We start from the raw sequence: 15,519 nt of genomic DNA on the forward strand, positions 1-15,519 counted from the left end.
AGGAAGGTTACCAGGAAGACTTTCAGGTCCAAGATCATAGGGTTCCCTCTCTCCTACAAGGGGGTGATCCACACTAGGGCCTCTCCTGCTATTTCAGACATTAGGAATCCCATTTTAGCCAGATCAGGGGGAAACTAATGGGCCAATAGTTCATAGTGCATCGTGCACTGGTTTAGGAACCTACAGCACTGCTTAGGATTCCCTTTGTAACGTAACGAAGCAGAGCAAACAGACGAGAATTAGCTCCAGGAGCATAAGTTCCAGACTGAGTAGTCACGGCACCAGATGCTGCAATTTGGGCTGGAGTGGATGAAGCAGCCGACTTCAGGGCTTCCCAATGGGTATTTACTGTAAGAAGATAGGACAGAATCTTTCTTTGCTCATCTCTCTGACAAGACATCTCTTGGTATAATGCTGAATGCTAAGGGGAATTGGGATTAGAAGGATTCATGGCCTGAGCAAACTATTACATATATGGGTCGTGGACCCACTATGCCAGGAGCAGAGCTTACCCAAGAGTGGCTACTTGGTTTTTGCTGGAGCTCCTCATAATGGAGTTAGGCTTGCGCTGCAGGTAGCTGTCAGTACCACTCCTGGGCAGGCCCCAGTACTGCAGCAGATGACCCTATGGGTCAGGATGGCAGTCAAGGACATGGATTCGGAGTCACTGGCAGTACAGGATTCGGATGCTGGTAGATCAGAGATAGGAGACGGTACAGATGGTATGGATTCTGGAACACCCAGATGACGAACACTAATTATTATTCAAACAGTGCAGATTTTGGGACACTAGCCAGGAAGGACAATGATTCTAGTTCAAACAATACAGGTTTCAGGAACATATTTAGACAATACGGTGTTCAGGAACAGGTAATGGACCAGGGACCTGACAACATACTATTTGCATGCACACACTAAGTAGAGAAAATACAGGAGCTGCTCAGGCACCTTCCTACTGAGGAGGGTGCTTTACATATAGTTGCTTCTCACAAAATTAGAATATCATCAAAAAGTTAATTTATTTCAGTTCTTCAATATATAGAGTGAAACTCCTATATTATATAGAGTCATTACTAACAGAGTGATCTATTTCAAGTGTTTATTTCTGTTAATGTTGATGATTATGCATTACAGCCAAAAAAAAAACCAAAAGTCATTATCTCAGTAAATTAGAATACTTTATAACACCAACTTGAAAAATTGTTTTAAAATCTGAAATGTTGGCCTACTGAAATGTATGTTCAGTAAATGCTCTCAATTCTTGATCGGGGGTCCTTTTGCATTAATTACTGTATCAATGCGGCATGGCATGGAGGCGATCAGCCTGTGGCACTGCTGAGGTGTTATGGAAGCCCAGGTTGCTTTGATATCAGCCTTCAGGTCGTCTGCATTGTTGGGTCTGGTGTCTCTCATCTTCCTCTTGACAATACCACATAGATTCTCTATGGGGTTAAGGTCAGGCAAGTTTGCTGGCCAATCAAGCACAGTGATACTGTTGTTTTTATTGGTACTTTTGGCAGTGTGGACAGGTTCCAAGTCCTGCTGGGGAATGAAATTTACATCGCCACAAAGCTTGTCTGCACAGACAACAATGAAGTGCTCTAAAATTTCCTGTTACACGGCTGCGCTGACTTTGGTCTTGACAAAACGCAGTGGACCTACTCCAACAGATGACATGGCTCCCCATCCCTGATTGTGTAAACTTCACACTAGACCTCAAGCAGCTTGGACTGTGGCCTCTCCACTGTTCCTTCAGACTCTGGGACCTTGATTTCCAAATGAAATGCAAAATGTACTTTCATATGAAAACAGCACCTTGGACCACTGAGCAACAGTCCAGTTCTTTTTCTCCTTGGCCCAGGTAAGACACTTTTCTTAACATATTCCGCAGCGCTTTACAGTTTGCACACATTTTCATTACTGTCCCTAATGGGGCTCACAATCTAAATTCCCTATCAGTATGTCTTTGGAGTGTGGGAGGAAACCGGAGTACCCTGAGGAAACCCACGCAAACACGGGGAAAACATACAAACTCCTTGCAGATGTTGTCCTTGGTGGGATTTGAGCCCAGGACTCCAGCGCTGCAAGGCTGCAGTGCTAACTACTGAGCCACCATGCTTCACTGTATTTAGTGGTTAGTACTCACCTGGGTAGTCATATGTAGGAATCTCCTCTTTACACCACTCATCACCACTCACATATGTCTCTGTAGTATTAATATGGGTCAGATCTTCACCCTGAAACAAATATTGCAAAAGTCACCGATAGATGGGGAAGTCACATCTATGATCAGCTCTAATCCTGCCATCTCCACCGTTCTCATTACACAAGTATAAAACATATACAGTAATACTGGTGGATAAAAGCAAGACCTTAACAGCCGTCTACACATCACAGGGGAGATCTCATGACACCTTCTCTCCATCTACCTGATGATCCTGAGGAATATTGGGATCTTCTTGTTTACAGTCCTGTGGAAAAAAAGGACGGGGACATCTCTCTGGTGTTGTCCTCTTACTGGATAGATCTGGAGGAAACACATACAGGGACTGAATTCATTCTTCACATACAGATAATTATAGGCCGTGTGTATTTAGTCCTGTCTATTACCTGGTGATGTGAGGGGCTGGGGATCCTCCATCATGACGTCCTTGTACAGATCTTTGTGTCCATCTAAATACTCCCACTCCTCCATGGAGAAATAGATGGTGACATCCTGACACCTTATAGGAACCTGACACATACAATGATATTGTCATCCCCCCAATCCCTTCATAGCATTATTGTATAATGTCCCAGCATTCCCAGCAGAGTCACCTCTCCAGTCAGCAGATCAATCATCTTGTATATGAGTTCTAGGAGCTTCTGGTCATTGACGTCCTCAAATATCAGGGGGTGAGGTGGAGGCCCCGTGATTGGGCTCAGGGGTCTTCCCAATCCCCCAGACACAGGGTCCTGACAGCGCTCACTAGAGGTCTTCTTCACTACTGTGTAATCCTGGTTATGGAGAGACACATTAATAAATCTCACTACAGACATTTCCAGAGTCCTCACCTCTCCAGTTCTGTCCATCTGTTATTCCCATAGATAAGAATGATGTAATGTGACATCATCAGAATCTCTCACCTCTCCAGTAAGCCGGAAGAGGATCTCTAGGGTGAGGTGTAATATCTTCTCCGCCATCTTGTCTCTGTCCATATCCATCCTTAATGAGTAAATCAGGAAAATTCTCTTATATAGAAGATCTTCACTGAGAGGATCCGATGTTGTAGAGATCTGAATGAGAAGATGAGCCAATGTAACATCATAAAAATCCACTGTAATAATATAATTACTGAAGATACAGTTATATGAAAAAGTTTGGGCACCCCTATTAATTTTAAGCTTAATGTTTTATAAAAATTGTTTTTTTTGCAACAGCTATTTCAGTTTCATATATCTAATAACTGTTGGACACAGTAATGTTTCTGCCTTGAAATGAGGTTTATTGTACTAACAGAAAATGTGCAATCTGCATTCAAACAAAATTTGACAGGTGCATAAGTATGGGCACCCTTATCATTTTCTTGTTTTAAATACTCCTACCTACTTTTTATTGACTTACTAAAGCACTTTTTTTGATTTTGTAACCTCATTGAGCTTTGAACTTCATAGCCAGGTGTATGCAATCATGAGAAAAGCTACTTAAAGTGGCCACTTGCAAGTTGTTCTACTGTTTGAATCTCTGAAGAGTGGCATCATGGGCTCCTCAAAACAACTGTCAAATGATCTGAAAACAAAGATTATTCAACATAGCTGTTCAGGGGAAGGATACAAAAAGCTGTCTCAGAGATTTAACCTGTCAATTTCCACTGTGAGGAACATAGTAAGGAAATGGAAGAACACAGGTGCAGTTCTTGTTAAGGCCAGAAGTGGCAGACCAAGAAAAACATCAGAAAGGCAGAGAAGAAGAATGGTGAGATCAATCAAGGACAATCCTCAGACCACCTCCAGAGAGCTGCAGCATCAACTTGCTGCAGATGGTGTCACTGTGCATCTGTCAACTATACAATGCACTGTGTTTTTTTGCCGCCATGCATAACGCCTTTTTGTATGACCAAACAACTCAATCTTGGTTTCATCAGTCCACAGGACCTACTTCCAAAAAGAAATTGGCTTCTCCAAATGTGCTTTTGCATACCTCAGCCGACTCTGTTTGTGGCGTGCTTGCAGAAACGGCTTCTTTCGCATCACTCTCCCATACAGCTTCTCCTTGTGCAAAGTGCGTTGTATAGTTGACCGATGCACAGTGACACCATCTGCAGCAAGTTGATGCTGCATCTCTCTGGAGGTGGTCTGAGGATTGTCCTTGACTGATCTCACCATTCTTCTTCTCTGCCTTTCTGATGTTTTTCTTGGCCTGCCACTTCTGGCCTTAACAAGAACTGTACCTGTGTTCTTCCATTTCCTTACTATGTTCCTCACAGTGGAAATTGACAGGTTAAATCTCTGAGACAGCTTTTTGTATCCTTCCCCTGAACAACTATGTTGAATAATCTTTGTTTTCAGATCATTTTACAGTTGTTTTGAGGAGCCCATGATGCCACTCGTCAGAGGAGATTCAAACAGGAGAACAACTTGCAAGTGGCCACTTTAAGTAGCTTTTCTCATGATTGCATACACCTGGCTATGAAGTTCAAAGCTCAATGAGGTTACAAAACCAAAAAAAGTGCTTTAGTAAGTCAGTAAAAAGTAGGTAGGAGTATTTTAAACAAGAAGATAAGGGTGCCCATACTTATGCACCTGTCAAATTTTGTTTGAATGCAGATTGCACATTTTCTGTTAGCAAAATAAACCTCATTTCAAGACAGAAACATTACTGTGTCCAACAGTTATTAGATATATGAAACTGAAATAGCTGTTGCAAAAAAAACAATTTTTATAAAACATTAAGCTTAAGATTAATAGGGGTGCCCAAACTTTTTCATATAACTGTAATACTGGTGGATAAAAGCAAGACCTTAACAGCCGTCTACACATCAAAGGGGAGATCTCATTACATCTTCTCTCCATCTACCTGATGATCCTGAGGAATATTGGGATCTTCTTGTTTACAGTCCTGTGGAAGAAGAAGAGGACGGGGACATCTCTCTGGTGTTGTCCTCTTACTGGATAGATCTGGAGGAAACACATACAGGGACTGAATTCATTCTTCACATACAGATAATTAAAGGCCATGTGTATGTAGTCCTGTCTATTACCTGGTGATGTGAGGGGCTGGGGATCCTCCATCATGACGTCCTTGTACAGATCTTTGTGTCCATCTAAATACTCCCACTCCTCCATGGAGAAATAGATGGCGACATCCTGACACCTTATAGGAACCTGACACATACAATGATACCGTCATCCCCCCGATCCCTTCATAACATTACTGTGTAATGTCCCAGCATTCCCAGCAGAGTCACCTCTCCAGTCAGCAGCTCAATCATCTTGTATATGAGTTCTAGGAGCTTCTGGTCATTGACGTCCTCAAATATCAGGGGGTGAGGTGGAGGCCCCGTGATTGGGCTCAGGGGTCTTCCCAATCCCCCAGACACAGGGTCCTGACAGCGCTCACTAGAGGTCTTTTTCACTACTGTGTAATCCTGGTTATGGAGAGACACATTATTAAATCTCACTACAGACATTTCCAGAGTCCTCACCTCTCCAGTTCTGTCCATCTGTTATTCCCATAGATAAGAATGATGTAATGTGACGTCATCAGAATCTCTCACCTCTCCAGTAAGCCGGAAGAGGATCTCTAGGGTGAGGTGTAATATCCTCTCCGCCATCTTGTCTCTGTCCATATCAATCATTGATGGGTAAATCAGGAAAATTCTCTTATATAGAAGATCTTCACTGAGAGGATCCGATGTTGTAGAGATCTGAATGAGAAGATGTCGCATCATAAAAATCCTGTGTAATAATACAATTACTGAAGATAATAAGGGAAACATATGAGATTTATTATTTTACAGTATTTAGTTTTCTTATTTACAGCTATTTAAAACCTATATACAGCTTTGGCAAAAATTAAGAGACTGCAAAATGTTCAGTTTCTTTGATTTTTCTCTTTATAGGTATATTTCTGAGTAAAATGTAAATTGTTCTTTTATTCTATAAACTACTGACATGTCTCTGAAGTTCCAAGCAATAAATTGTGAATTTATTTTCTGAAAATGAGAAATGATCAAAATAGCACAAAAAAATGCATTGCTTGCAGACCTCTAATAATGCAAAAAAAAAAAAGTTAACCCCTTAACGACCGCCAATACTCCTTTTAACAGCGGCAGTTAAGGGTACTTAAACCTCAGCGCCGTTAATTAACGGTGCTGTGGAAAAAGTGAATAGCGCCCCCCAGAGTCGGATTTCTCTGAGGTCTCAATTGCCGGGGGTAGCCGAGACCCAGAGAACATGATTTGGGGGGTTTTTACCGACCCCCGGGTTGCGATCGCCGGTAATTAACCATTTACCGGCGGTCGCAAAAAAACCCAATTCGATTTCCCATTTAATTTCTCTGTCCTCCGATGTGATCGCACATCAGAGGACAGAGAAATGGGGTCCCCGATCGCCCCCCGATACTCACCTGTCTCCCCCGGTGCTCCTCGTGGCTCCCGATGGGCGCCGCCATCTTGTTCCGGCCAAAAAATGGACGGCGCATGCGCAGTGTGCCCGCCGTCTGGTACCCGGAAGATCTTTGGGGTCTCAGCTGCCGGGGGTAGCAGAGACCCCAAAGAACATGACCCGGGTCGGTTTTTACCGACCCCTGTTTTGTGATCGCCGGTAATTAACTGTTTAAAAAAAAAAAAGTGATATGTGATTCTCTGTCCTCTGATGTGATCGCACATCAGAGGACAGAGAAATAGGGGATTCGGGGACCCTATCATACTTACCGGTGTCCCTGGGTCTTCCTGCGTCCCCTCCTGCCCGCCGTCTTCTTCATCCGGTAAGAAAATGGTGGGCGCATGCGCAGTGCGCCTGCCATGATCTGCCGGCCGGCAGCTAGAGGAGTTGGGGCTAAATTTAGGGTTAGGGGTGTGGCTAAATTTAGGGTTAGGGTTGGGGCTAAATTTAGGGTTAGGACTAGGGTTAGGCTTCTTTCATACTTGCGTCGATACGGGGCCGTCGCAATGCGTCGGCCTGACGTACTGACGCATGTTGTGAAAATTGTGCACAACGTGGGCAGCGGATGCAGTTTTTCAACGCATCCGCTGCCCAGTCTATGTACTGGGGGGAGGGGGCGGAGTTACGGCCACGCATGCACGGCCGGAAATGGCGGACGCGATGCACAGAAAAAGTTACACTGAACTTTTTTGTGACGACGGTCCTCCAAAACACAACGGATCCAGTGCACGATGGACGCGACGTGTGGCCATCCAGCGCGATCCGTCAGCAATACAAGTCTATGGGCAAAAAACGCATCCTGAGGGCACATTTGCAGGATCCATTTTTTGTACAAAACGACAGATTGCGACGGATACCACACAACGCAAGTGTGAAAGTAGCCTTAGGGCTAGGGCTGGGGCTAAAGTTAGGGCTAGGGTTAGGGTTGGGCTAGGATTAGGGTTGGGGCTAAAGAAAGGCTAGGGTTAGGGTTGGGGCTAAAGTTAGGGTTAGGGTTGGGGCTGAATTTAGGGTTAGGGCTAGGGTTTGGGTTGGGGCTAAAGTTAGGGTTAGGGTTTGTATTAGGGTTAGGGTTGGCATTAGGGTTACGTTTGGGATTAGGGTTAGATTTGGGATTAGGGTTAAGGTTAGGGTTGGGATTAGGGGTGTATTGGGATTAGGGTTAGGTTTGAGGTTAGGGTTGAGATTAGGATTAGGGGTGTGTTGGATTTAGGGTTTTGATTAGGGTTATGATTAGGGTTGTTTTGGGGTTAGGGTTGTGATTATCGTTAGGGTTGTGATTAGGATTATGGATCGGGTTGGGATTAGGGTTAGGGGTGTGTTGCCAATTTTGCACTCAAAAAGTCAAATGGTGCTCCCTCCCTTCTGAGCTCTGCCATGCACACAAACAGTGGTTTACCCCCACATATGGGACATCAGCGTACTCGGGATAAATTGGACAACAACTTTTGGGGTCCAATTTCTCTTGTTACCCTTGAAAAAATAAAAACTTAGGGGCTAAAAAATCTTTATTGTGGAAAAAAAATATTTTTTATTTTCACGACTCTGCATTATAAACTTCTGTGAAGCACTTGGGCATTCAAAGTTCTCACCACACATCTAGATAAGTTCCTTGGTGGGTCTAGTTTCCAAAATGGGGTCACTTGTGGGGGGTTTCTACTGTTTCGGTACATCAGGGGCTCAGCAAACGCAACATAATGCGCGCAGACCATTCTATCAAAGTCTGCATTCCAAAACGGCGCTCCTTCCCTTCCGCGCTCTGCCATGCGACCAAACAGTGGTCCCCACACATATGGGGTATCAGCCTACTCAGCATAAATTGCACAATAAATTTTGGGGTCCAATTTCTCCTGTTACCCTTGTGAAAGTAAAAATTTGGGGGTGAAAAGATCATATTTTTTCCACAAAAATTATTTTTTTATTTTGATGGCTCTATATTATAAAGTTCTGTGAAGCAGTTGGGGGTTCTTAGTGCTCACCACACATCTAGATAAGCTCTTTGGGGGGTCTAGTTTCCAAAATGGGGTCACTTGTGGGGGTTTTCTACTGTGTAGGTACATCAGAAGCTCTGCAAATGCAACATGACACCCGCAGACCATCCCATCAAAGTCTGCATTGAAAGCGGCGCTCCTTCCCTTCCGAGCCCCGATGGGTGCCCAAACAGTGCCCCCCCCACATATGGGGTATCAGCATACTCAGGTCAGGACAAACTGGTCAACAGATTTTGGGGTCCAATGTCTCCTGATACCCTTGAGAAAATAAAAAAATTGCAGGCTAAAAAATCATTTTTGAGGGGAAAAAAAAGGATTTTTTATTTTCACGGCTCTACTTTATAAATTTCTGTGAAGCACTTGGGGGTTTAAAGTGCTCACCACACATCTAGATAAGTTCCGTAAGGGGTCTACTTTCCAAAATGGGGTCACTTGTGGGGGGTTTCCACTGTTTAGGCACATCAGGGGCTCTCCGAACGCGACATGGCGTCCGACTTCAATTCCAGCCAATTCTACATTGAAAAAGTAAAACGGCACTCCTTCTCTTCCAAGCTCTGCGGTGCGCCCAAACAGTGGTTTACCCCCACATATGGGGTATCGACGTACTCAGGAGAAATTGCACAACAACTTTTGTGGTCTAATTTCTCCTGTTACCCTTGTGAAAATAAGAATTTGTGGGCGAAAAGATCATTTTTGTGTAAACAAATGCGATTTTTTATTTTTCACGGCTCTACGTTATAAACTTCTGTGAAGCACTTGGGGGTTTAAAGTGCTCACCACACATCTAGATAAGTTCCTTAAGGGGTCTAGTTTCCAAAATGGTGTCACTTTTGGAGTCTTTCCACTGTTTAGGCACATCAGGGGCTCTCTAAACGTGACATGGCATCCAATCTCAGTTCCAGCCAATTCTGCATTGAAAAAGTCAAATGGCACTCCTTCTCTTCCAAGCTCTGTGGTGCGCCCAAACAGTAATTTACCCCCACATATGGGGTATCGACGTACTCAGGAGAAATTGCACAACAACTTTTGTGGTCTAATTTCTCCTGTTACCCTTGTGAAAATAAGAATTTGTGGGCGAAAAGATCATTTTTGTGTAAACAAATGCGATTTTTTATTTTTCACGGCTCTACGTTATAAACTTCTGTGAAGCACTTGGTGGTTTAAAGTGCTCACCACACATCTAGATAAGTTCCTTAAGGGGTCTAGTTTCCAAAATGGTGTCACTTTTGGAGTCTTTCCACTGTTTAGGCACATCAGGGGCTCTCTAAACGTGACATGACATCCAATCTCAGTTCCAGCCAATTCTGCATTGAAAAAGTCAAACGGCACTCCTTCTCTTCCAAGCTCTGTGGTGCGCCCAAACAGTAATTTACCCCCACATATGGGGTATCGGCGTATTCAGGAGAAATTGCACGACAAAAACTTCTTGAATGTGGTTTTGAGCACCTTGAGGGGTGCAATTTTTAGAATTGTGTCACACTTGGTTATTTTCTATCATATAGACCCCTTAAAATTACTTCAAATATGATGTGGTCCCTAAAAAAAATGGTGTTGTAAAAATGAGAAATTGCTGGTCAACTTTTAACCCTTATAACTCCCTAACAAAAAAAAAATTGCTTCCAAAATTGTGCTGATGTAAAGTAGACATGTGGGAAATGTTATTTATTAACTATTTTTTTGTGACATATCTCTGATTTAAGGGCATAAAAATACAAAGTTTGAAACACCCAGTGTACAGGACAGGAGAAGTGGTACTGTGCAGAGTGTGCGTCTGTGTGGTGGCTCCACACTATTTACTACATGTGTGTACTGTACCAATACGTGGACTATGGTGTAGTACGTCCTGTGGAGCGGTGATATAGTTATTTAGTGGGCTCTGCGCCAGTGTATATAATTTGCAGTGCGGAGTCCACATCACATACAGAGCTCCACACTATATACTGTGTTATAAAACATGGTATGGAGCTGTGTGTATAGTATATAGCGTCTAGATGTGCCTGTATATAGTATAGAGTCCACACCATCAAATATACAGACAGCACCATATTATATACATAGATCTACACTATAAATATACACAGCACCTTACTATATGCTATATACCTAAAGTGCTGCAGTCAGCAGGATTTTGCACAGTAACTACAGACACTGTCAGCTCGGCGCCGTTATACTGATTACGTCTTGTGGTTGTTGTGTAATCTTTATTTTCAGTTTTGAGTTAATTATATGCTCGTGCTCCGAGGTGGCCTGTGGGTGGTGCTGTGGGGGGGTCTTCATGTGCTGCTCTTATATATTCATAATGCAGACTGCTGACAGGTCACTGATCCCTCACTGCCCCCTAGTTTACATAATGAATAATATATATATATATATATCTTTTGGAAAAAATCCCCCCCTGCAGGCAGACGCCGAGGGTTGCGCCTGCGCTGCAGCCTGATCGCATATGTACTGCGTATATAATTCATTTGTTTATGGTTATCCTGAAATTCAGAAAAAATTAAAAATCAGTTTGAAAACTGCGCCGGCACAGTAGCAGCTATCGATGTATATATAGGTGATCCAACAGCTGCTACTGCACAGGTGGTGCCATCTTTGTAGAGAAAAAAATAATTTCCTCCTCCAAGATGACGCCACCAGCGCAGTAGCTGCTATTGGATCACCTATATATACACCGGTAGCTGCTACTGTGCAGGCGCGGCCGGCGCCATTTTCAAACTGATTTTTTTTTAGTGAATTTCAGGATTACATTAAACAAATGAATTATATACGCAGTACATATGTGATCATGTTGCAGCACAGGGACCACCGCCATCGTCTGCCTGCCAAGAAATTTATATAAGCCATACTGATGAATACCTAAGCACCACACGAAGACCCCCCCACAGGCCGCCCCAGAGCACGGGCATATCATTAACTCTAAACTGAAAATAAAGATTACACAACAACCACAAGACGGATTTCATCACCAGGTATCATTGTAATCAGTATAACAGCACCGATCTGACACTGTCTGTAGTTACTGAGCACAATCCTGCTGACAGGATCCCTTTAATTATGCCATCTACGTCACACACCGGGGCTGACATGTATCCACCGCAAGGGACACGCCGGGGCCGATGAGTATCCACCAAATGGTATACGTGTGTGTGTATATAACACATGCACACACACACATTGGAGAAAATACACACACACACGCACGCTCACCCACACTGCAAAACACACACACATTGGAAAATATGCACACATGCACGCTCACACACACACACACACACACGGAAGCACATGCACGCTCAAACACATAGCAAAACACACATACACTAGAAAATACACACACATGGAAACACATACACATTGGAAAATAAACACACATGCACGCTCACACGCATAGAAAAACACACATGCACGCTCAGACACATGGGAAAACACATATGCACGCTCACACGCATAGGAAAGCATACATACTCTAACCTGCCATGTTTAATTTATCATTTGTCAAATGCCCCAACCCCCGCTACCTATCTCAGCACATTAAAAGCTGAGACGGGCGGCTGGAGAGGTTGCCTGGAGTGTGCAGGGCAGTGTGCACACAGGGCAGTTCTCTCGCCATGTCTCGCTGTCCTGTGCTGCTGCTCCGCACGCTGACGCCTCTCCCCCTCCTGGCTGATCGGACATCAGAGACAGATCTGCACACAGAAGAGGAGGATGCTGCGTGCGATCACTATGTAAGTAACGCACCCTCCTCCTCCACTTCTTAGTTGTGTGCCAGGTAGTGGAGCTGCCCCCTCTCACCACTGTGTGCACATTGCTGAAGCCGACCATGGCTGCAGCCACATATGGACACTGTGCGTCCTGCCCCCCAGTGATGCTGCCCCACCAGGTGACTGAAAAATTAAAGGGGTCGGCAGCTGGAAGATGGGCTGGCGGACCCCAAGAGGTGGCACACCACGGCCCACCGGACAAATGCCCGGCAGGGCAGATTAGCAATCCGGGCCTGGTTCCCAGCACCAGCAGGGGATAAAGATGAGAGTAGTAGTCTGCTCCCACTGTCTCCACCTGTAAAAATAAGGATAAAATTAAAATAATTCCTTATACTCACCTATCCTAAATGTCCCCCACTGTAATCCATGCAGAGGAGCCGGGCAGAATGATGCCTGCAGCGAGCGGGCCCCGGACCTCTGCTGCGCTTAGCGAGCGGTGTCCTGTCACTCACTGAGGTCCGGGGCCGCTCGCTGCATCATTCTCCCCAGATCCTCTGCATGAGCAATCAAGAGCATTACAGGGAGGACGATTAGGACAGGTGAGTTTTTCTTATTTTTACAGTTGGACACTGAGGGAGCAGACACTACTCTCATCATGGTCCCCACTGGTGCTGATCGCAGCAACCCCCAACCTCCGCAGCAAGGTAGGAATACTACAAGGCCACAAAATAGGGTCAGTATCCCAGGCGTCCTTGTATGTGATATGTCTGTTTGACAAACTAGACCCAATTATGGCTTGCTCTTAGCAACCAATACCCCTGATCCCAACTATTCAAAATATTTGTGATCTAGATGGTGGCCTGATTCTAACGCATCGGGTATTCTAGAATATGTATGTAGTTTATTTATGAAGATTTAAGAATAATGCAATGAATACACAGGATTTTCCAGGTAAAATATATACATTATCAGCAAAACAAGGGTTTAAATCTCGAGCCAATATCGCTGATTGGTCACGGCCGGCCAGGCGCGACCAATCAGCGAAACGTGCCAATTCGCGGCCGGACTGCGCCTGTTGCCGATTGGTAGCGGGTAGCTGGCGAGACCAATCAGCGACGCAGGATTTCCATTACAGACAGACAGAATTAGACGATACCTGATGCGTTAGAATCGGGCCACAGTCTAGTATTCATATAAACATTGGTGCTTACATTTATGTTTTAACCCATTGGACACACTGCCATTTATTTTAAGAGTCAAAACTTTATTAGTCATCTATCGCTGTATGACAGCTTGTTTTCTACAGGATGACTTATAGTTTTCAAAGACACCATTTATTTTACCATATGATAAACTTAAAAACGGGGAAAAATTTTATTCTCTCCCTTACACACTGTCCTCCATGTTGTTCTCTCCCTCACAGACTGTCCTCCATGTTATTCTCTCCCTCACACACTGTCCTCCATGTTATTCTCTCCCTCACACACTGTCCTCCATGTTATTTTCTCCCTCACAGACTGTCCTCCATGTTATTCTCTCCCTCACACACTGTCCTCCATGTTATTCTCTCCCTCACACACTGTCCTCCATGTTATTTTCTCCCTCACACACTGTCCTCCATGTTATTCTCTCCCTCACACACTGTCCTCCATGTTATTCTCTCCCTCACAGACTGTCCTCCATGTTATTCTCTCCCTCACAGACTGTCCTCCATGTTATTCTCTCCCTCACAGACTGTCCTCCATGTTATTCTCTCCCTCACAGACTGTCCTCCATGTTATTCTCTCCCTCACAGACTGTCCTCCATGTTATTCTCTCCCTCACACACTCCTCCTTGTTATTCTCTCCCTCACAGACTGTCCTTCATGTTATTGTCGCCCTCACAGACTGACCTCCATGTTATTCTCTCCCTCACAGACTGTCCTCCATGTTATTTTCTCCTTCACACTGTCCTCCATGTTATTCTCTCCCTCACACACTGTCCTCCATGTTATTTTCTCCCTCACAGACTGTCCTCCATGTTATTCTCTCCCTCACACTGTCCTCCATGTTATTCTCTCCCTCACAGACTGTCCTCCATGTTATTCTCTCCCTCACACACTGTCCTCCATGTTATTCTCTCCCTCACACACTGTCCTCCATGTTATTCTCTCCCTCACAGACTGTTCTCCGTGTTATTCTCTCCCTCACAGACTGACCTCCATGTTATTCTCTCACTCACAGACTGTCCTTCATGTTAATCTCGTTCTAGTATATGTATGTAGTTTATTTATGAACGCTGATTGGTCGAGGCTGGCCGGGCGCGACCAATCAGTGACGCGGGATTTGGGTTACAGACAAACAGACCCTTAGACACATATATATATAGATTGATTACCTTACTAGATAAGATTTACATCCATTCAGTGTCTCCATCATTATGGCTACTTATGGTCACATATGCTTTTTCACAGCGGTGCTTTCTTTATTTTTGCAGGGTCTATTAGGGTAAGTGAGGGCAAGCTGTTATCGCGTGGAGATGCCATATCATGGCAATTTGGGGTAACCACTAGGTCACAAGTAGGGCCAGTACCCCTATTGCTCCCATGTGTGTCTCCTCTCTTCTCTATCATTTAGAAGCCCCCTTTTTAATTATTTGTGAATTAAAGCTATTGTGTATATAGTGGGTCGGTCTTTTTTAGAGTTGTTTAATATGCAAATGAGCCTGTACTAGCCCCAGCCTCTCCTGCTGTAATTACTCTTGTAGGAAAAAACTTTTTTTTATAAGGCAAAATAGGATCAAATATTAATGAGAACCAACTAAAAAAAAATCTAAAAAATAACTTTTTCTGCAAGTATCTTAAAAGTATATGTTAGTATATACAAAATCTTTTAAAAAGGCTCTATAAATGGGTTAATTGTAATATCAGGAACAGTAATACACAAAAGCTGAAAGTCCTTAATAGGCCCTGTTCACCTGGCTTTCAGCTTATGTGTATTGTTCCTAATATTACAATTAACCCATTCATTGTCCCTTTTTTTTTTTTTTTTTTTTAAAGTGTTTCGTATATACTAACATACAGTTATTATCAGTGATTTGCATTAATTTTTTTAGGTGTTTTTTCTAGTTGGGTCTAATTGCACCCAATATAAAACTTTTTGCTGCATATTGTAAGAAACTTTTTAAAGCAGGGAGGACTTCA

At 43.8% G+C, this 15,519-nt stretch overlaps 1 protein-coding gene across 1 annotated transcript in view; it reads right to left on the reverse strand.

Annotated features, from left to right (window-relative positions):
* LOC143767627 (uncharacterized) overlaps window positions 1–15,519 on the reverse strand; it is a 31,226-nt gene that overhangs the window by 10,930 nt on the left and 4,777 nt on the right. Inside the window, exons 2-10 of the mRNA XM_077256063.1 lie at window positions 5,757–5,906; window positions 5,448–5,627; window positions 5,241–5,364; window positions 5,057–5,157; window positions 3,127–3,276; window positions 2,818–2,997; window positions 2,611–2,734; window positions 2,430–2,527; window positions 2,147–2,237 (exon numbers count right to left, since the gene is read on the reverse strand). Of these exons, the coding sequence (XP_077112178.1) occupies window positions 2,147–2,237; window positions 2,430–2,527; window positions 2,611–2,734; window positions 2,818–2,997; window positions 3,127–3,276; window positions 5,057–5,157; window positions 5,241–5,364; window positions 5,448–5,627; window positions 5,757–5,906 (1,198 nt within the window). The remainder of the gene's footprint in view (window positions 1–2,146; window positions 2,238–2,429; window positions 2,528–2,610; window positions 2,735–2,817; window positions 2,998–3,126; window positions 3,277–5,056; window positions 5,158–5,240; window positions 5,365–5,447; window positions 5,628–5,756; window positions 5,907–15,519) is intronic.

The sequence above is a fragment of the Ranitomeya variabilis genome, chromosome 4, assembly GCF_051348905.1.
Source record: "Ranitomeya variabilis isolate aRanVar5 chromosome 4, aRanVar5.hap1, whole genome shotgun sequence".
Lineage (NCBI taxonomy): Eukaryota > Metazoa > Chordata > Amphibia > Anura > Dendrobatidae > Ranitomeya > Ranitomeya variabilis.